Source organism: Asparagus officinalis, chromosome 3, assembly GCF_001876935.1.
Source record: "Asparagus officinalis chromosome 3, Aspof.V1, whole genome shotgun sequence".
Classification (NCBI taxonomy): domain Eukaryota; kingdom Viridiplantae; phylum Streptophyta; class Magnoliopsida; order Asparagales; family Asparagaceae; genus Asparagus; species Asparagus officinalis.
In genome coordinates, this window is record NC_033796.1 from 27,048,178 (window position 1) to 27,070,872 (window position 22,695).

The window sequence follows — 22,695 nt, forward strand, 5'->3', positions numbered from 1 at the left end:
ACGTTCCAGTGAATCAAGACGTTCGGATCGTCAACGAGAAGCAAACTCGACGCGAGCATTCGAGGGAGGCATCTCATCGCCACCGTGAAGAACCCAGAATTAAACAAAGGGGAGAATCAAATTTATTCTCTTCTCTTTTGTAATCGGAATCCAAATTGTAATTGATTTTGAGAGGAATACAAGTCAAATTTTTCTTTCATTGTCTTTTTACTGTAAATTTCCAACAAACAGTAGCATATGCGACTCCATGTGCAAGGCTTTAACGTTCATTATCTCCCTTCCCTCGAGGATCGCCTTGAAGAAAAAATACGCATGTATGCCATAATCATACCTGTAGAAATATAACATAACACTTAATAGCAGGATATGTAACTGGTAACAAGAATATAACACAGAGAATGTAAAAATATCACATAACAGCCCCAAAAGTCACACAGAATACTGAAATATCACATATGCGCCCAAAGAGTCATACAGAATACTAAAATGTCACGTAATAACCATAAAAGTCACACAAAATACCAAAATGTGACTAAATACAGCATAAGTCACACAGCATACTAAAATATCACATATGGGCACCAAAAGCCACACAGAATTGAGCTATTATTATATCAAAATCATCCCCCAAATGATTTCAACCCATCAAATAGAGTATAACTCTCCAAACCTACAACCTAATTTTCTTCAAAGAACCAACAAATTAATCTAACAACATAGCAATCTGCAGTACATGTAAGTTGCGGCTTAATGAAGTTGATTAAGTTGAGAGAGATGTTAATATATCCCCAGCCATAATAGCTGATGTATTGTATTACAAGCAAGTGATTGGCGATGCAATGCACAAAACTGCACCCAGCCATGAGACTTCTATTGACGGTGGACGCGCACCTAAATTCGAACTCCATCACTCGGTATTTCTATAACGCCTAACTATTCTATAATGCTAACCTGCCAACAATATGAATAAATTGAGGGTAGAACCAAAAAAAAATCAAAAAACAAAGAAGAAATCAGCATGAAGAGAGAGTTGCATTGGTCAATTTCCCACTCTTGATAGGATCAAAGTGCCACCACAAAGCTTAGTCGGATTTCCAAAATGAGGCCACTTGGCAAAAAGACAACGTGCTTGCTTTTTAGCCTCACCAAAATCCCTTCTTCTGTTATCTCAAAAATGCAACAGCCCACAGATTTTTCAGCACAAGACCCTCACTCAACAAACAAAAACAGAGAGCCCAGTTGTTCTCATGTACTTTTCCTCCCTCCTTAACTTCACAACATATTTTTAGGTGGAATTTCGCCCTCTTATCTCCCTCAGTTTCTTCAACCGGAATCATCCATTCGTTCGTTCTTTTCTGCTTAATCCCACTTTTCCCCCTCCCCCTTGTTTTCGTTAATTGCAGATAGGAGGTCTATTCTTTGAGCCGATGAGGGGGTCGAGGAGGAGGGGGAAGGGGGAAGAGGAGAGGATGCGACGGCGGAGGGAGGAGGAGGGGAGGAGGGGAAAGGGGAGGAGGAGAGGATGCGACGGAGGAGGGGGAGGAGGGGAGGGGAGGGGAGGAGGCGGACTGAGCCGAGGAGGGCTTCGTGGAGGAGGAGAGTACGAATGAGGAGGGAGGAGGAGGGGAGGGGAGGAAATGGATTGAGTTTTAATGGGGAAGAAGGGTAATTTGGGAAGTTGTTTTCTTGGGCAGTGGGTTTGGGGGTTGGTTGCATATGTTTTTTAATTTTAAGGGTTATGGGTTATGGTTGTTGGGCTGGGGGTGGGGATGATTGGCCCAATTTATTTTGCTTCCTCCAAGCAATTTTCCCTAATAATAAATATCCAAAATTAGTTGCACCTAACTTCATCATTGACTTCTTTCTAAGAGACTAAAAAGAACAATTAAAAAAACCAAACCGTCCCTTAAACAATTATAATTTATGAGAACTATAACACCCAAAATTCAGAGGTAAATAGATCCAACGTGCTTCCATAAGAATTTATTAAATGAATTCATTTGAGAATTGCAGATCTCATTTATGGACCTAAATATCCTCAGAGGCTCTACGTGGTAAACAGTGCTAACGTTTTGTTAATATCTCTGATACTTCAACCCAGCTCAACTTATGCAGGCCCAACCCAGATTCAACATATTCAAGGGCTGTTTGGATGTATTGTTTATTGACAGCAATGAAAAGTGATCATCCATTTCATCACTTATCATTTAAGTTTTTATATTATTGGTTTAGGACTCATCGTAAATCCTAGAATGATAAAAACATCTTAGTTCGATTGTATAATAGGTTTGTGGAAAATATTAATTGTGTGGATCCCATTCAAAAAGATCATATAATCATAATTAGGTTACCTCTATATAAAATAAAAATTTAAAGAACCAATTTGATACTATCTTTATAGGGTTATTGGCCCTTAAATACCCCAAAGTTTACTCTATTTCTAAATTTAATACCTAAATGTTTTCATTTTTCCAAAATTATCCCAAAATTTTTGTAAATTTTAACTTTTGAGACCCTTACTTTTTTTGCCTAAAAAACAATATCCAAAGGTCTAACAAGATTTAACTTTGATACCTCAAACCTTAGCAAAATTTCAACTATGATAGCTCAATAAAAGGTTAACAAAGAGTTTAAGTTTGAGATATTAATGTTAAAATTTGAACTTTAGGTTAGTTTTTAGGCAAAAAATCTTTTGGGGTGTCTACGTTTAATTTAAACTTTCGTGTATTTTTCGAGCAAAAGAAAACACTAGATTATCAAATTTAAAAATTAAAAAAAAAGTTTAGAGTATTTAAATGCAAACAATCCTATCTTATAGCACTCCATCGCGAACGGGCAAGTGAGATCAATTTTCTCTTTATATTCTAATGATGAGTGAATTCACGACAAGGATTTTATTAATATGATACACGACAAAGTGAGCCTTTTTTCTCCTAGCAACAAAGTGAACGTAAGAGCGTGTTTCGTGAAAGTGGTCCCTTAGACCATCTCTAACCCATTACACTAAAATGGTATAAATTTTGCATCAAAATAATGCAAAAGTCACATCAAATAGTAATTCATCTCCAACCCACTGCACCATTTTTTACACCAAAAAAATATTCTCAGTATATTCTTTTTTATCTACTTTTATATTACTATTTTTCATTCCCTATATTTTTAACTATTTCAACAAGTAACCTCACATATCAATTTTTTTTCACATATTTTTCAAACAAAATAATTTATTATTTAAAAATTAAACTAATAAAACAATAAAATAACATTTTATTAATTAAGAGGTAAAAAATTAAAAATTTAAAAAAGGGAACAGTAATGCCGCGGATGAACAGTGCGCCACCATATTTGGCATTGCACTGTTCATCTGCACCAAAATATCGCAGTAAATACGACATAATTAAAGATGATACAGTTCAACGCAGCGACATTTTGCCGCTGCGTTGGAGATGCCCTTAGAGCAAGTGCATCAAGCTCCCAGTTGGGAGTCCTAGTCAGCAAGCTCTCAAGAGCTCTCAAGCATTTTAAAATAAAAAAATTATAAAAATAAGCCTTGGTAGCACCTCCTTATTTTATGGAGCTCCAACAAGCTCCTAGTTAGGAGCTCCAACAATATCAAAAAAACCCATCTTCTATCAAAAAAACATCACTTCTATTGCAAAGATACAAAGGCCAAAGACTTTTTCGTAAAAAAAATATTTTTTTAAGGCTTGGGTTTAAAAGTAAGGGGTTTTTGTAAAAAAAAAATTGTCTTGCGGAGTCGCAGCGCTCCACAAATTTGTGCGGAGCCTTCGTCGCGCTCTCCCCAAGCAGCTCTGGTGGGCCGCCACTCGGCGACATCAGGCAGGACCCCTTGAGCTCGCCTGAGAGTCTTGTTGAGGCGTTTAAAACCTACCCACCCCACCGTCGACGGCGCTTGACCGAGTCCGCACCGGCGTGAGCTTGGTGCACTTGCTCTTAAGCCCATCACCCGTGAAGCCCAACATTGAATTTCTCCTTCTACGCTCTCATTTTTGACCATTGTGTCAGAAAATTGCCTTTCAGGATACAAGTCAGCTCAATATGTGCCACCTCACACATTTACACGTCAATCTAAGCAGTATAAGACTGCAGTAAATCTCATGTGTCAACACTTTCCACCATTTTATCTAGGCAAAAACTGCAACCAGCTCCTAATAACATTGGGTATGTTTGGTTAACATGCTGTTTTTAGTATTTTGTTTTGAAAAATTCTTTAAGGACCCAAAATATGGGACCAATAAATGGGACAAGTGAGGTGTTCCCCTCCTATTGGATAATGAGTTGGCCATCATTGTCCCTGTAGCAAAGCTCTTTTGTTTTTACATAAAAACATCGTTTTTCTCCAAAACTATTTTGAAAACATCATGATGTTTCCTCCAATACTGTTTTCCAAATACTATCAAGCGCTAGTTCCAACCTTATCACCGCCAATGTCATCCACGTTGCCTCTATGACACCGGCGGCTCAATAAACACCATCTCCAACCTTATCACCGCCAATGTCATCCACGTTGCCTCTATGACACCGGCGGCTCAATAAACACCATCGGCTCCGATGACAATTCTGTCAGAGAAAATTTATAAAATTAAAAAAAATTAGTAAAAGGAAAAGAAAATGATTCAAATTCAAATTCATCACCCAACAATATTGTGTCAAGTTTAGAATAAATTACAAAAAAGGTAAAAACTTAGGAAAAACAAGATGGACACAAATTAGGCCAAAATTACAATAAATTCTTGCAAATGAAGGAGAGATCAAGGAGAAGGGGGGAATGCACCAGTATAGAGGAGAGAAAGAGAATACCTAAAAAAAACCAACACCGTCAATTTTAATGCTCATCTCCTTCATCATATCCACCAACCCAAAAATCTATAATCATCAAATACCCAAACGTCTCATTTCGAGTTAAGCAAGAAACTCTAATTCAAATCAATTCAAATTCACTCTCTCAGCCTTTCAATTGACCTCATTTCTTTTTCAAGATCTTGATTTCAATCTAGTTCTCACCCTCTCTAGCTCTAGGGTTTACTATAAATTACATACAATTGGCGCCCATATAGCTCAAGTCATACTCAAGCGGACATTGTGAGACGGAGAAGATGGTGAAAAAGTGTTGTTTTTCTCAAAAGGTGTTTTGAGAGGAGCATTGTGGTAGGCCTTTTGGGCCTAGTGTGTTTTAGGGGGTGTTTGTTTCAAGTTTTTTTTGGGATTACAAATTCTAGGATGTGAAAATGAGTTTTTTTTAAGTCAGGGGATTCCAAAAACATCGTTTGTTTCAAAAAAAATTATGGGATATGAAATTATAAAATTGCATATATCTGACGAATTTTGGCATTTTGTAAATCCTAACTTTGAGCTGGGATTTTGGTGGATGTTTGACAAAACCCAGTCCACCTCAGTAGCCCAACTCCCGTGATCCCTAAAACCGACCGATACCATCACCCCCTAGCCCATTTTCGTCTCCCTCCTCTTTTACCTGTCGTTTCATTCTCCACGCGAAAACCCTAGGCCTCGTTCCCTCTTTTCCGCCTCCACGACCTCACCGGGCTCCGCCTGGTCCTCAATTTATTGGCTTTGGGTCAGCTTATGTTTCATTTTCTGAGCCTCTATATTATTGTTTTTATTTGCATTGTCTCAGGTAGTTTGTGATCATTTATGACCATTTATACTATAAATTTGAATGGGTATGATTACCCCCATTGTTTACAATTGTATTTGTTTTTTTATGGGGGGTAAGCTCACCAAAAATTCTTATATTTACCAATTATTATTTTGGTGATCCTAAATTTTGTTTGCTACAACTCTAGATTTCAAATTCTAAATTTTGTAATGTTACAATTTAAGTTTGAAACAAACAAAACATTATAAGTTTTGGTATTACATATCCTAAAATTTTGGTGAAACAAACAACATTTTAGAGATCCCAAAACCCACTAAGAGCATCTCCAATGGAGCGCCAAAACTCCATTTTGGAGCTCCAATGGAACGCCAAACACCCCGCTAAATTAGCGGGGTGCTACAGTGTTGCGTCAGAAATGGCGCAACACTGTAGCAATGGCGCAGTTTGTTTTTTTTATTTGCTTTTTTTCTTCTAAACTTTATTCTTTTATTCATATTTTCTTTTTTTTTGCTATTTTTTTCTAAACTTTATTCTTTTTGCTTTTGTTTTTTATATTTGTATTAATAATATATATTATTTTATATTAATTATTATAATGAAATTAGAGTATAAAATAATTATTAAAATAAAATTCAAAAAGAAATAAAAAAAACTACACCATTTAGATAAAAATTATATGTAATGTATTATATAATTACATAATTTGTTAAATATTTTAAATAGATAAAATGTTAAAAGATAAGAATAATAAAAGGAATATTCTTTTTTGTGTAAAATTTGGTGTAATGGGTTGGAGATGGAATAGTGATTTGGTGTAAAAACTACACCAACTTGATGTAAAAACTATACAATTTTGGGTTTTGTGGTCGGAGATGCTCTAAAAAAGTTATGGATTTCACATTCTGTGTTGAAATCTATATGCATAAATTTTGGGATTTGAAACAACCCCCCTAGCCTCCCAAAAAACTGCCCCTTTCCCAAACACAGCCTTCGAGAGAAGCCTGTAAAATGACAGGTCTACCCTCAAATTCAAACTCACTCTCTCGCCTCATCTCCCGCTCAAAGCCTCCTCAAATTTCCCCGCATCGCAAGCTTTCTCAATTTTCCACTCAAAAAAGCTCCATGGAGCGTCGCCGGCGACCAGAACCGCCACCAACTCCGCCTCCTCCCATCCCTCCGTCTTCCCCTTTCCTCCACGACATCTCCAACTTCAAAACCCCTCTCCTCTACTCCCGAAACCCTAACCCTGAACCTAACCCTAACCCTAACCCTAACCCTAACTCCTCCCCTCTCTTTTTCACCGCCTCAAAGAACAGCCCCTCCTCCTCCCGCTCCTCCATCCGCCGTCGTCCCTTCACCCCCTCGATCCCTCAATCAAAGGCCACTCGCCGACTCAAAGCCCTCGAGCTTGAGCAGTCCAAATCGGCTCGAAAGGCCGAGTCTCATAAAGCAAAAGCTCTGAAATCCTTTGCAAGATCAGTTACAGCTTGGTTGAATTTCTTGTTTGAGAATCCGAAGGAATGCGGGTGCGAGATTGGAATGGGGAGTGATGAGGGTAGAGGGTGGAAGAGGCAGAAGAGTAGTGATGAGGAGGAGGATCTTGGAGTGGTGCTTTCAGTGGAAAAGGTTTCGGCTTTGAGAGAATCGTTGAAGGATGTTTGCAGTTTGGATGATTTACGAGCGAGGATGGTGGAGTATATGAGTAAAAAAGGGTGCAATGAGGTTCTTTCTGTTATGAGTCGGCTTTGCAAGGTAAAGATTTGCTTGTTTGTTCTTTCATGTTTGGCAACTTGCTTAGGGTTAACTGCAAACAGACCCTCTGTAATATCGCCCAATTGCAAAGATACCCCCTTTAATTCTATTTGTTGCCAATGGCCCCCTCTGTAGTGCTACTTATTGCGAATCGACCCCCTGAGTGAATTTTTTTTTCACTCTTAAAATTATTAAAAATACTTGAGGATGTGGGTAGACCCCCTATAGTTTTATTGGTGAGGATAGACATCCAATTGCTATTTTTTTTTTACTTTTAAAAGAGTAAAAAAAGTTCATTTAGGGGGTGTATTTGCACTTGGGCCAATACTAGGGGGTCTATTTGCAACAAGTAGAATTATAAGGGGTCTATTTGCAATAAATATAACTACAGGGGCATCTTTACAATTGGTTGATACTATAGGGGGTCTGTTCACAATTAACCCTTTTATTTATTGTGTCAATTCTGTAGGCAGATGTTTTAGCTTATACATGTAGGATGTAGCCTCCTTTTGTCATGTTCAAAGTATAGTTAGTCTATCTAAGCTGTTACGGGTGCACATTATTCTTGTTTTCCATGGGCCTTTATTTTCTAAGTATTTAGAGGTTGTTGCAGTTGAAGTTTCCATTGACATATGATGACTGAGCAATATTTTAGGAGTTGACTGGATGTGTATTTCTTGTGGATCCCTGGAAAATATCCGAGTTTACTTTGGAAATTCGTAAATTGTAATGTATGCATGGCTGATGGCTTCTACTTGAATAAGGAGTAATATAGTTCCATGTTAAAATGTAGGGATGTGTCTTTAACTATTATTAGCTATTTTTAATTTTTTTAATTCTTTTTTTACTACAATATTAGTGTGTAACTATGTTTTGAACCCATATTGAACAAATGCCTGTAATCCTAAGACTGTAAATTATCAAATTCACCAGCTAAGCTTTAAGTTAAAGAAAGGAAAAAAGGAGATTTACTCTACCTGTTATATCACAATGAAAATTCAATGTGATGTGCAGTCTCTTAATTTTCTGATAAGTTATAACATGGAAAATTGCAAATGTTCTATTTCTTCTTCAGTCACTTAGTTGGAAGCATGTCCTCAAGTTTCCATTGGAAAATCCTCCATTATCCCTCCAAAATCTGTGACTAATTGACAAGATGCCCACTGCCCAGGCTTCACAAGCCGGAATGTGAGTTGGCTATTTATAAACATATGTCGCAGATGTTGCACCAATTTTCATAGTGAACTTTGTGTACAGTTTAGATATTGATATTGGGCAGGTGGAGTTCTAAGACTTCCTCTGTGAAAATGTCATACTTTGCTCTTTGAGCTTCATTAGTCAATGCTATATTCCTATTACTCATATTTTGGCTATCTAACTATACTAATATACCTCTTCTTTCCCCTCATTACCAATGTAATGATTAAATGATATAATGTGTTTGGTTGTTTCATTTTCGGTTCTTATTCTTTAGCTTTAGAATTTATGGCATACTTATTCAGAATATATATAAAGATGATTGAAATAAAGTTTTCACTGAATACAAATTAAGAACCTTATGTAGATTTTAACTGTGCATTCTCTCAAAAGTAATTTCAATCCTGAGTTTAAAGTCAATGCTATTCTTCGTCAGAACATTGATGAAGGACGGCTGAAAATGAAAGCACACTGTCCTATAGTGACAGATATGGCTCTGAGAGAGAAGTCAACTAGAGTTCTCATGTGTTACAATCCAACTTGGCTTAGAATTGGCTTGTATATTATCTTTGGTGGTGACTCATTGCTCAATGAAGGAGGAACATCAGACCAGGAAGACGCTTTCTTGAAGTTGATTATAGAGAATCAGTTCTTTACGCATATGGTTATTGCAAGATCTTATGCTTATAATAAATTGGTCGGAGGCCTCTACCGCCCAGGGTTCTTTGAAGCTCTGGGAAGTATTATATTGAAGAGGTTTCTTTTGCTTGTAATCTCACTTGACAAAGCAAAATGTGAGAGTACTTTGCCTCTTAAGTGTGGAATTGATGGTATAGATGGTGGTTCTCCTCTATTATTCAGCCGTCATTCTCATATGAAATCTAGCAAGCAAACCGTTCAAGGTAGTTGCTAATGTCTCAAACTGTTTTCCCTATGCATTTTACATCGTAATGCCATTTTTGTTCTTTGTATGGCCCATTTATTATGCTCACATCCTTTAATATTACAGCGTTCTTATCAGAGGCTATGCATGGAGAGGGTGACCTTATTTCCCATCTTGTGATTCTTGGTTGCAAGTTGAATTATCACCAGGTATTACTGTTATTTGTGGTTATGCTTATGTATATATTTTTGCTGTTGAATTCTCTTCGTGCTTCATGTCTTTTCATATATAAAGTTCTACTACATTTGGTTGAATCATTCAATAATTTGTCACAACTAACTCACCAACATTTTCTTCAGTTCCCACTTGCTGAATATGAATTTAAACTATCAAACCTATTTGAAGATCTTCAAGATGGTATAGTGCTCTCTAGGGTCATTCAACTCTTGAAGTGCAATGCATCAATACTTTCAGTACGTTTCTCAAGTCACAAAAGAACATTCTTGTTTATTTCCCCTGTTAATTTTTTTGCCACTAACCTTTTCTTTGTTCTTTCAGAAAGTGATTGTCCCCTCAGATTCCCATAAAAAGAGATTGCAAAATTGCAACACTGCCCTGCAGTATCTTAAGCAGACTGGGGTTTCATTATCTGATGAAGATGGGATTCAGATCACCCCTGAAGATATCGTGAATGGGGATAAGGAGTTAGCACTTTCTATCCTATGGAATATCTTTGTTTACTTGCAGGTTCTTCATATTCTTTACTTATAGTATCGCTTGCAGCGGCGTTTGTTAATCAGTTAAACTATTTGGTGATTAGAATGTACTATCTTTTTCTTGAAAGTTGGGTGCGAGGTTGCAAATATTTTATTGTTAGTTTCTCAATTATTCATTCATTTCAATCTCTTTCAATATGTTTTATTGTTAATTCCATTTGGGCCATCAAATACTTTGCCTTAGGATTTAGCAAGAGAAGAAAGTAGTGCATAAGAGGATATGATGGCGCTGGAAGATAATTGCAAATGGCATAGCAGTTGTAAATATTTAGTAATTTTAGATTAAAAATGTGTTTTCGCTTATGTGCTCCTTGCTTCTCGCTACCAGGAGTCGTATAGCTCAAAGCTTCAAAATGTTAAAGTATCCATATAGTTGAAGTATTATGGTAAATATTTGGCTGATACTCCGGCCGTTTGATCATTGATGTGAATTCCTTTCGATGCTTTTACGTCCTTAAACTCCTAGATAATCGGACACTAAAGATTTAATTGTATTTCGTTAAAATTCTGATATCATAACTTGATTTGCTCATTTAAATTTCCAGCCCTCGGTACATGATCTGACTTAAGTTTGCCCTTCAATGCACTCATTTAAGCTAAGCCTACATGCAATATTTTTGGCAGTATGTCACTTATGGATCTAATATGCTTTAACATCATCAAAACCTTGTACATTTGAAGATCTTCATCTGTTGTATGGAGTTCAATAGTTGTTTTGAATGTCCCTATACATAGTTGATTTGACACAGACCTTATGTTTCGGGATATGCATTCAGATATATGGATAATTTGGAGAGTTTACAACCCCCTTGTCTGCATCCATATATTGAAATAATTAATACCGATATTTGTCAAGACATGAATGTAGAATCAGATTCAGACCAAATTTTTTATATTTACATCTTTCATTTAAACATGTCGAGCCAATTTGAATTTCACAATGCTTTTGTTGCTTAATTAACAGTTTTATTATTCATATGCAATTGTATAACAGCTTTTATGTTTTTTTATTTTAAAGTGGTTTTCTGTTTTTTAAAAATATCCCATTTGAGATCTTATTTATGCATATTGGAATTCTGTAAAGCTAATTGGCTAAGCCTTAGAATATTACATAAGGAAAGAGAGATAAAGTAAATTTAAGACATGGTACGAGTTCTGGTATTGGATTTCCAATTTGGCTAATTTCTTTTTATATCAGAAAGCTCTTTTCAATGTTGTGGACATTCTTTGACTGTTGGAATTATGTTTTAAGTGATTATCGTCCAAGTAGTTTGCTTCATAGATTTCCTCACAGCTAATAAATATTTATAGTTGTTGTCTATTGTGCATGAAACCTCCTCTTCTTGTCTCTTCTATTGTAGTTTTGTCCTTTTTCTTTGAAAATCATCCTCTGGTCTACAGGTTCTGTTGCTGTTCTCATGTAAGTCAATGTTGTGGTTGTTTAGATAAACTGATCCATATCTGCAGGTACCTCTGTTAATTGACAAAACTTTATTGGCCAAGGAAATAGCTAAAGTTCAGGGATCTGATCTGGTATGTTATTCGTTTCAAACTTATGTTTTCATTAAGTCGTCTTAAATTCCCTGTTGAATCTGTATGGAGTTAGGCAATCTACGTCAACACTCTTTTTTCTTAAGATAGCCAATTTTGCCACTAATGCAGCAAGTTAGTGTTTCCTCAATTTGACATTGTGTTTGATGTTTAATGAGAATAATTAGATTTCAAAGTATTTAATGCAGTTTCATGATTGTGCACTGTCATCTTTTATACTGTTAGGAGCTTCCACATGATGAGATGAACTCCGAGTTGGACTTGCTTCTTTCATGGATAAAGGTGTTTCTATCAGATTCTTAAAATCCTGCGTCGTGTTCTTCAATTTTCGAGCTTTTTTTGCTTGTGTAATCTCCCATCTTTATATTCATAACTGTGTTTTATAGGCCATATTACTCATATCTCTTATGCATGCTTTAATAGTTCCGCCACTTATATCTTGAAATTCTTTGGCGATGTTATTCACCATTTTTTCACATTTTAGACTTTTATTTCTACAGCATAACTTTATTCAAATCGGTCGTTTTTGGGCAGGTCATTATATATTTAGTATAAGTACAACTTGTTTTGTTTTGTTTCCTTGTTTTTTTTTTGCATTTATTGGGTCTATACACTTTAGGCCTTCATATTCTAGATTTTTTTATCATGCGTTGATAATTGATTAATAAATTTTTACAACATTATATATTGATATTTTGTAGGCAAGTAATCATATCCTTTTTGAATAATCATCTGATATTCTTAATTATGAAGATAAAAGCATCTCAAAGTAGTTAGCAGTTACATATCCTTTTGTTTTATGCTTAACACAGTAAACTGTATATGTTCCCATTACAGGCAGTTTGCAAGAAGCAAGGCATGGACGTTGATAGCTTTTCATCTGCAATTGAGGGGAAGGCTTTCTGCTGCCTTATTGACTATTATTTTAGAAATAAGGTTTGCAGATATTTTCCAAGGGTTGATAGTAACGACACGCTTTGTCTTTACTAGTTGTTTATGGTTCTTGTTTCTGTTTTATTTTTTAACATGGGTTTTCTAACATGTCCTGGAAAATCAGGTTCAGTATGGTGACGAATCAATTATGAATTTTGATGCCGCTACTGCTGAAAAAGTTCATAACTTTGCTTTCGTCCACAGTATCTATGCAATACTGGGGAACTTTCCTAAGGTAAAAGTTAAACTTGTTTCATATTGCCTATACACCCATGTTTATGCAACGTGTTTTACGGATTTTACAGGTATTTCAATTGTGTGACATGCTTGATCAAGATGCCTCTTATGATGAAAGAAGCATTGTAATCTTTCTTGTCTTTCTTGCCTCACGACTGACATACAGAAAAACTGGGGTAAATTTTGACGTGCAGTTCAAGAGTACTTTGTCCTTTCTGGGATTCATTGCTTATTATATCCAAAATGGTCCACCTCTTGCAGGGTAATTTGGTATATAAATCTGCTCGACGAAGTTATAGATATACAGATTCAAGGTCTTCAATGGTTCCTCAGACACCATTTCCCAGGAACACTTTATTCAGTAACAATAAGTTTAAAGGAAAGAAATTCTTGGAATTCGTTTCACCACAGAAGAAATCAGGGTTGAATAAAGGTTTTTATTCTTGCTTACTCTTGAAAATGGATGCTTTATATGATGGGATTTCATTTCTCTGCAAACAAATGCATAAATGTGATAGATGGTTGATTAAAAGTTTTTAATGCCATGTCTTAGTGAGTATTATTTCATCCTCTAGGATTATCCCTAATGCTTACTTGATTGTTCCAAGGAACTTCATGCAAGTGTTCAATATCAATTTGGAGGATTTATTAGAATTTACAGTTAAAAGGAAAAACATCACACGAGACCATCTTCTATTTGGTCAAGTTAAAAAATCCCATGCATATTCTAGTAATTGTTAATTTTATCCTGTAAGATCCTTTATTAAAGCTCCAATTGTTAATTTGTTTTCCTACAGAACACGCTGCAATCATTATCCAGTCTTATTTTAAAAGATTTGCTGCACGAAAGAAATTCTTGAAGATTCCTATTGCAGCATGCCTACAAGGTCATCTTCTAGCTGGGAAAAATAAAAATTTTCTTGTCATGAGTTAGTTCTTCACTCTGTATGATCGTCTCCCTGATGCTTTAATTGGTAAATTGTCGTACAGAAAGGGCTGCAAGTGTTATACAGTCTCATTATAGAGGATATACTGAGCGAAGGAAATTCATAAAGATCACAATGGCAGCATGCTTGGTACAAGTGGCTGTTCGGGCTTGGCTGTCTGTAACTTCTAAAGGCAAGTTGAGAACTGTCAAACTTGTCTGGCCCGTCAACAGGCTAGCATATGGTAATAGTTTTATCGCTTCAAAATATTAACTATTCGACTCTGATTATTTTATCAGAATTCACTAACTCAAGTGGAAATTTTTTAGGGTCATGTGATGGGTATCTTCAGTTCATGATTGAGAGGCATACATTCCTTAGAATTAAAAAATCAGCTCTTCTTATCCAGCAGGCTTCAAGGGCTTGGATCAAACAATGGCATCAAAGAAGGGAGAGTGCAACATTAGAATTCATAAAAAGTTCTGACAGTATAGCTGCACTCACTACTATTCAATCATTTATTCGAGGTCAGATTGCAAGGGCAAGGTATGCTAAATTGTTCAATATTATTGAGAAGCAACAACATTCTTCTCCTGAAATGGAAGATCATGAACAACAATGTCAAGCTGCTACAAAGCTGCAGTCTGCTTGGAAAAATTTTGCTATACACAGTTTGGACAAGCAAAAAAAATCATCAGCAGTAAGAATACAGAGTTGTTGGCGTGGTTGGTATTTAAGGAAGAATTTTTTGCGTCTAGTTGCTGCAGTTATAAATATCCAGGCTGTAGCTCGATGTGTTACAAGTCAGAAGACATTTAGTCAGTACAGATTTGCTGCTATTGAATTCCAAAGATTTGCCCGGGGGCATATTGCTCGGAAGAGGCTGTTAGGTTTGTTATATGCCTAAGCTCCGATTATGTTGTTAAATTTTACTACCTTCAACCTTTTTATTTTTCATTATTATTATTATTTTTGAAACTTATAGGTGCTTCATACCTTCATTATGGCACGCCATGTTTTGGATCTTATAGTATGACTAACAACTATCAAAATCTTGAACTGAAAAGGAAAATCAATTCAATTCTCGTATTACAAAGGTGGTGGAAACACTTATTACTGAGTAGAGCAAGAACAGGTTCAGCAATTTTGATCCAGTCTTGCATTCGGGGGTGGAGTGCTAGAAGAACAACCCGGAAAAAGAGGAATAGTATTTCCACAATTCAAGTAAGCTGTAATAGGATTTACTTTTTTATAGAGTATTGTTATTCTTAACTGTTTTACTTCTATCATTATTATTATAATTCCATGCTTCTTGAGAGGCTTCATATCATTTCTTTAAGTGCTTTAATTGCAGAGATGGTGGAGAAACATATTAATTATTAGATCAAGGACGAAGTCTGTGATCTTAATTCAGACTCATATTCGTGGATGGATTGCTCGCCGAGCAGCTGAGCGTGTCAAGCGTAATATCATTATCATACAAGTAGGTTTTGCAAGACGTTATTAGTGTTTAAGTTTAAGACAATTTCTTAGAGTTCAAGTCATCACAAACATGGTTGTCTTTTCTTGTTATTCTGTAGTTGGTTAATTAACCAAATAAAAATTGATTAACTGCCACAAATAACTTGCCAAATTTTCTTGACCATCTACCACATACCATGAACCCTCCATAAGTTTTTAATTCCTAGTCAAGAAACCATACGCAGGTATATCTATTTTATCAAAATGTTTTTGTTCCTTAGGACATTGAGTTGAAGCATCCTGCGAAATAATCTGGACAGTCTATGAATAGTTCTATCTCTCTCTTACCAGATAAATTTCTAAAGGCGGGTTGTCTTTTAAGTGTTTCCTTTATGTTTATTTTATATGTACTGCTCTTATTTTAATATTTTTATTACATTTGGTGATTTCTACAGTCATATTGGAAGGGCTATGTGGCAAGGAAATATTCATGGGAACGTGTAGCAAACCTCAGGATCAGACTGCAGGAGTGTTCTGTGAATGTTGATGATAATAAGAGACTAATTAATAGACTGGTTGCTGCATTGTCAGAACTCCTTGGGTATAAAAGCGTTAGCAACATTCGGCATACTTGTGCAACATTGAGTAAGTTTTATCCTAATGTAAATAAATTTTGTATGATCTTTCGTAGTTTCATTATGCAGGTTGTTATTTTGTTTTGTTTGTGTTGTATGGTTGTGGCTATTTCTTTCTGCCATCAATTAATTTTCTTCCATTTCACCTCTTCTGCATCAGGCATGATTGATCATTCTTTTTTGACCTTCTATCATAATGTTATGGCATATTCCTTAATTTTCCAGGTTTGGTGCCTTTGAAACTTAATATAATTATTCCTAATTGATCTTGGCACATTATTGTTATTATATTGAAAGAAGAAATGGTGAATGTGTCTGAAAGAAAAAAGAAGCATGGTTGATCCACAATTAACTACAGAAATTAACATGTATTGAAGATAAATTCCTTGCCGGCGACTGCACATAAATATGCAAGTTATAACTCAGTATGCATACCAGATATGACTACTGAGCTTTTCCACCTTTAGACTATGATGAGCAATTGCTTTTAATGGATGGTTAGAGTTTAATACGGAGTTCTAAGCAAACTGTAAACTAGCCAACCTCAGTGTAAAATGTTTCCATTAATATTAAAAATTATCTTACATTTCTTACACTTTTATTGGTTGGTTAAGAGCTCCTTGTAAGTGCTGGTAGATTCTAAGTTAAGCTTCCAATTTGCTAAATGATGGTATTACTGTAGACATTGTACATTCCATGCGCTAACAAAACAATAGACTGTGTATCTTGACTTCGTTACACACAGTTGTTGCACTTGTTTCAAGGTTAGAGAAGGGGAGGGATGCCTGACATCACTTGAAGGAATATAAATTAATATGATAGTGCCTTCTAACCTAGTTGAGGGTCAACTATTGTTTAACCTTTATGGTTTGGATTCAAGTCTGATCAAAACCTACTTGGACACTGAACCTCCAAATCTATTTTCTTACAGTTTTTCTGTGACCCTTGCCAACCTCTCTTTCAGATTAAAAAAAAGCTATGTAGACCATGAAAAGATTTTTCTCTTCCATTGCTTGTGGAAAATGTGTTAAGAGACATCCAGTTCTTCCGATGTTGTATTCTTGCAGATACGGCTACTGAGCTTTCCCAGTTATGCTGTGAAACGCTGGTGTCTGCTGGCGCAGTTGACATTTTACTGAAGCAATTCCATTCACTAAATCGTGGGATCCCCGACCAAGAAGTGTTAAAGCATGTAGTCTCCACTCTAAGGAATATTTCCCGTTATCCTCAGCTGTTACAGGTGTTAATTGATACTCCACAAGCTATAGAAATCATCTTCCAAGAATTTCTGAGGTTTGTTTCACCTGGAAATTAAACTTATGCTACAATCTATTTCTTGCAGTTCTGTCATTATATTTAGATTCTTTTGCTAGGATTAAATGTAGTTTTATAGGTTGTAATACTTTTGTTACTTAAGAAACTTTTATGCATTCACTTGTCAATCCTTTAGAAATATGTGCTAAACCCAAAATCTAGCTTCTTGGAGAAGGTACTTGTTCCTGTCATGTTACCAACTTATCAAGAGTCTGACATCAAGTCTGTATGGTGTAAATTTCTACTGATTTACTATTTGAGTGACCATATATTCCTCCATTTAAATTTTTTAGGAACAAAAGCGATGTATTTTTTGTCATATATGAGCTTCTGGAGAGATTTTGTACGACACAAGATGGGCTTAAATCCATTTGTCAATTACATGGTCACGTCCGGAAATTAAGTAACCTTGTTCGTGATCTTGAAAGGAAATCTGAACTGCAAAAGAGGTGACTTTCTTTGTATTCGATACTTGAGATAGTTCAATGATTTCCAGCGCGCAAATCTGGTATATTTTTTACCCAAGATGTTTTTTTTGTTTACTTTATCTTCATTTTCTTTTTTTTATATACAGGAATCCACGTCTCTGGACTGTTAAGGACAATACAGTCCGAAGGTTAAGAGCGGCTGCTACCCTCATGCTACTAATTTCAGGTCATCAATGACAACTGAATGCTTTACCTAATTTTTGGAGATCTTTGTACCCAATACTCAAGTCAAGATGCTAATCGCCAGTGACCCTAGTTTCTATCAACTGGCATTGTGCTGTATGATTTTAGCTTAACACTAACACTAGTCCTTGTAATACTTTGCTCTTATTAACAGCGCCAATCTATAACGTTGGCTGTTCGTAATTTGCGTCACTATCTTAAACATGATTAAAAGGAAAATGTCTAGTCAATCCTAGATGGGTGCTGCAGCAAAATTTCATGAACTATTTATAATTGACTATGGAATCTACCTTATGCTGCGGTATCCAAATAATGGAAATGTTTATGTTTGCAGTTACTGTCCAATGTATATTTGGGTCGATACGTGTTTCTCAGCTTACCACCTAGCAGAAGACATTATTACAAAATACGCTACACTGTTAAGGGATATTGCTTCTTCAAACAATCATAAGCGAATTGATTTGATTGGTCCTGTGAACGGGCTTGACGAACCATTACTTGGTTTTTCTTCAACGCGTCCTCGTTGAATGAGGATTCTCTTGTTCAGTAGCTCTCTTTGTTAAGTCAGTCCTGGTGGCTGCCAATTTGCTAATTTGCTCGTTAACTAAGCTTTATTCAACTCTTTGGATGACATGAGGGTGTGACGCTTTGTGATCTGTAGCTTTACACGGCGACTATGAAGTTAAGTTGAATAGAAAATTCACATATCCAACTCTTTATTAACTTTTATAGCTTTGAATGACGACTGTAGACATGAATGAATTGAATATTTATCGTGAGGAGTTGGATGACCATAAACAGTCATTTGGAGCCGGATGATACGAAATTTTCCTGCCGATGCTTGCCGAATTTAATCCGTTCATTAACAGTTTAATACTAAAGCGCTCAAAATTAGCTCTGATGATGAGATGCTCCGTTGCCCAAACACAGTGCGATGTTCGACGGATGTGATTGGATCCGAATTTTTTGGATTTGGATTGGCTTGGATCGAGAAAAACCTAATTGACATCAAATTACTTATTAAGATATACGCGGTTAACTCTTAATCCAATGGCGACCTGTTTCAAACTCGAAGCTTCTTGTGCTTCTATTTGAATTTTAGTTACTTAATCCAAAAGATGCACCTATTTCCCTCGACTTGAGAATTTGATACATATAGTAAGATATTATATTTTTTTCTATTTTCCAAATGACATTGTCTTATTTCTAGACTTAACTTTGAAGTACGATTCGATTTAATCTAAACCCAAATGTAAAGCATAAGAAGGCTAATGACACGATTTGTTTACTTTTCATTGATGTATGCTGTTCTTTATATTTTTGATGACAACTCTTTTTTATCTATTAAGTTCAGGAAAATTTGGCAGTATGCCAAAAAAAAAAAACAACAACAGCAGAAAAGCAAAGAATTAAGATGACAAATTTTAAGGCTAAAAGCTAAGTTAGAATGATGAATAACTTAAAACGGGAATAATACATTTTAATAATAAACGGCCCGGATCTAATCAAAGAGCAAGCCGCACCAGATTAACAGCTCCGAAGCATATTCGATCGGCCCAGAAATGCTCAGGATCACGTTAATCTAAAGAAACACCGCCGGCACAATGACAAGACTCACAGCCGCACATCTAAATATCCCATGTATCCTCAGCTTCCTATAAATACATCTGTGGCCAGAAGAGAGCTAGGGTTTGTGGGGGTCTTTGCTTGCGGCTCTCTCTTCATTTTTTGCTAAAAAGCCAGGTGACAATCGCAATTTTCTCGAATTCCATCGTTGTAATTTGAAAAATTTCTGCTTTTAGCGAAAATCTATAGCTACTTGATTCTAGTTGTTAGATCTATAAATCGCGGGTGAAAATTTTCGATTGTGCTGAGTCCTAGGTTTGAAATAGCGAACAAAATCTTAGATATCTTCTAAAAGCGAAAGGAAAAGTTATGAATCTGATCAGATGTAGTCATCTAATCATTCACAAATGACAATCGTTATAGATTTTAGCTGTACTTCTTTTTAGAGATTGTAGTAACATTTCAGTAATGTTAGCTATTGGAAACTGTTGAGGGTTAAAATTCTCTGATAACTTTGTATTCTAATCTCCATTGAAGAGAAATTTCTCACTTGTGGTGTAAAGTATCGCTATTTATTCTTTATTACTGCTAAGGATTCATATCTGATTGATGTGTCACTTCATAGAGTAGTTGTTTGATATTTGTAATTCACAAATTCATGTTTTGGTACTTTGCATGTTTCGATAATAGACAGTTTAGGGGTTTATGTCTTTGTGCTTTTGTCAAATGTGTTGAGCTAACTTGACGTCAATGCTTTTTTAGGCCCTTGAATTTAGAATGAAAGTTTTCTGTGACTATTCATCTTAAGCATGAACTGACTATAGCATAATAAATTAGCGGTACTGTGTAGTGGTTTTAATAAAATTTAATTTACTGTCATATATATTTAAAATTCATTGGCAAATGAGTTGGTAGTAGTAGAGCCTAGTTAAAATATAGAATGAGTGGATTACCTGAAGAATGTCAAGGTTATATCTCCTTTGATTTATTAGAGAAATTTCAAGATAATGAACTGGTGCCTAAGTGCGATTTGCATTGTTTTTCTTGGCTTATTACACTAAGCTATGTGTTAGCTTGTATTACAGTTAGTTACTGACTACCACCGGTGTTGTTTTGGTATTAGTTGATTTTATTTGGATGTTATTGTTGCTTACTGAGACCGTTTGTGTAGTTTAATTAGCTTAAGCGCCTTGTGAATTATACTTTTAAGGATGAATGTTTTTCCATCCTTAGGTTGCCTTTCTTAGATGCTCTCTCAGATGAGGTGAAAGGTGAATCTTTCTGGTCAAAGCTGTCCTTCTTCACTCATTGTACCTCATATTTGGTAATTGAGGTTATTAGGATGACAACGTTATTACTGTTTTGTTGACTTTTTTCTGGGCTTATGATGTTGCACTCTGTTCACTCTTTATGGTTTTTTCACTGGGAAGTTAAAACAGTGACCTTTGTGCTTGACAGTGATACCAATACCATGAATATGTCTTTAATCTCTTTCTTTTATCCTACTGGATTCTGACACATTGCATGTTTTGGCTTCTTTATTTTGTAATGATGATTAGTAACTTTGGAATGAAAATGATTATATTAAAATAAACAAAAAGAGAAGTGAATCAAGTGATCTGAAGAACCAAGTTTGATCATAATTAAAGGAACAAAAAAGAAGAATTTTTGTTGTCAACTCTTCATTGAACTTAAGATAATGATATGAAAGGAATAGTTAGTTCTTGATATACAAATTCAATTTTAAACATTTTTTGTATGAAATACATTCAGATGTCTTTAAGTGGACAAGTGTATAGCTGCTATAGCCCTTGTTTGTTTTTAATAGAAGTAATAACAAAGTTACCCTCGTACACAAACCAAACATTCTAGACTTTTTAATACAAGCACCGGTGGTAGTCAGTAACTAACTGTAATACAAGCTAACACATAGGTTAGTGTAATAAGCCAAGAAAAACAATGCAAATCGCACGCCAAGAAAAACAATGCAAATCGCACTTAGGCACCAGTTCATTATCTGGAAATTTCTCTAATAAATCAAAGGAGATATAACCTTGACATTCTTCAGGCAATCCACTCTTTCTATGTTGAGGGTGATTTCCCCTTGTTTTTTTAACTTGTTAATTATTGTTTTTATAAAATCTGAAAAGGACTATTATTTTGCTTTCTGTCTTGCCCACCCTCAACATCTTAGTTTGTATAACTATCTGTTTTCAACCAAGTAATCTGACTTTTCCTTCCTAAAAAGACGCTTTCTTGATATGTATTGTGTTTGTTCAAATGTTCAAACTACGATTTCATCCAACAGACAAATTTTTTTCTTGTTGGCCTTATACCGTGAGGTTTTAATAATAAAATTTTGAGGGACTTGATTTATGCACTTCAGGAAGGGACTTCAATTGGTATAAACATAACACAGATATCTCTGTCACTGATAAATTTTTTAAAAGGCTAGCCTGGTATTTCAGCCTTTGGCCTTTATATTGCAATCCCACTCCTTTTATCACTGAGCCAGAACTGAGCATCTCTTTAAACAATTTTCATATTATTGGTAATGCTTGGAATCATTTTTGGGGGAATTTCAGAGCTTTATAGGAATATTTCTATGAAGCTCTTAAAAAGTTACTGGCTGAGGAGTTTATTAAGTAATTTTTGCTACTGAATTATACTGATTCCACTCATTTTTAAATCGCATATTTGTGGCTGTGTTTGGAATCATTTGTTTTGAATTTCATAGCTTTGTTTCAATCTTTATAGGAAAGTCTTTTAATAAGTTACTTGTTGAGTAGTTATAATACTAAGTTATGCTGCCAAATTTTATCTACGGTTGTTATTGATTTTTTGGTGCTCTTTTACTGATATTATTTCTGAACTTTACAGCACACGTTTGTTAGCTGTTTCAGCTGTCTCTATAAGCCGCCAAGATGGTGAAGTTTACAGCTGAAGAGCTCCGTAGGATTATGGACCTGAAACATAACATTCGTAACATGTCCGTCATTGCGCATGTGGACCATGGTATGCAATTTCACCTCTTTTTTTAAACCCTGTTTGCTTGGACAAAATTGTCACATTAAGTAATCCTAACCTTTTCTGATCATGATATCTAATATTCTGAAAACCTGCATACTCAGCAATTCATTTCTCCTGTAATCAAG

At 35.5% G+C, this 22,695-nt stretch overlaps 2 protein-coding genes across 8 annotated transcripts in view; both read left to right on the forward strand.

Annotated features, from left to right (window-relative positions):
• Positions 6,685–18,247, forward strand: LOC109833532 (abnormal spindle-like microcephaly-associated protein homolog). Of its 5 annotated transcripts, none has more exons than XR_002245235.1 (20): positions 6,687–7,390; positions 9,024–9,489; positions 9,597–9,679; positions 9,830–9,943; positions 10,029–10,217; positions 11,714–11,779; positions 12,023–12,079; positions 12,635–12,733; positions 12,855–12,965; positions 13,036–13,143; positions 13,229–13,400; positions 13,765–13,854; positions 13,958–14,137; positions 14,223–14,783; positions 14,879–15,117; positions 15,248–15,376; positions 15,810–15,999; positions 17,057–17,282; positions 17,597–17,811; positions 17,878–17,968. XR_002245235.1 is itself a non-coding variant. In XM_020401243.1 (20 exons), the coding sequence occupies exons 1-20, from the start codon at positions 6,761–6,763 to the stop codon at positions 17,966–17,968; spliced, it is 3,957 nt and encodes a 1,318-aa protein (XP_020256832.1). In that variant the 5' UTR covers positions 6,688–6,760; the 3' UTR covers positions 17,969–18,247. The 5 variants fall into 5 exon arrangements, 4 of the variants coding, with proteins under 4 accessions (XP_020256834.1, XP_020256835.1, XP_020256833.1 ...); XM_020401243.1 differs by having other exon boundaries at positions 6,688–7,390; positions 17,597–17,752; positions 17,878–18,247; XM_020401244.1 differs by lacking the exon at positions 12,023–12,079 and having other exon boundaries at positions 17,597–17,752; positions 17,878–18,247.
• Positions 19,625–22,695, forward strand: part of LOC109833534 (elongation factor 2) — a 7,000-nt gene continuing 3,929 nt past the window's right edge. Inside the window, exons 1-3 of one of the 3 annotated variants that reach the window (XM_020401249.1) lie at positions 19,681–19,717; positions 20,774–20,811; positions 22,421–22,555. In XM_020401249.1, the coding sequence (XP_020256838.1) occupies positions 22,465–22,555 (91 nt within the window). In that variant the 5' untranslated portion in view covers positions 19,681–19,717; positions 20,774–20,811; positions 22,421–22,464. Of the gene's footprint in view, positions 19,718–20,773; positions 20,865–22,420; positions 22,556–22,695 lie in introns of those variants that run through there. The other 2 variants (XM_020401247.1, XM_020401248.1) reach the window with 2 other exon arrangements.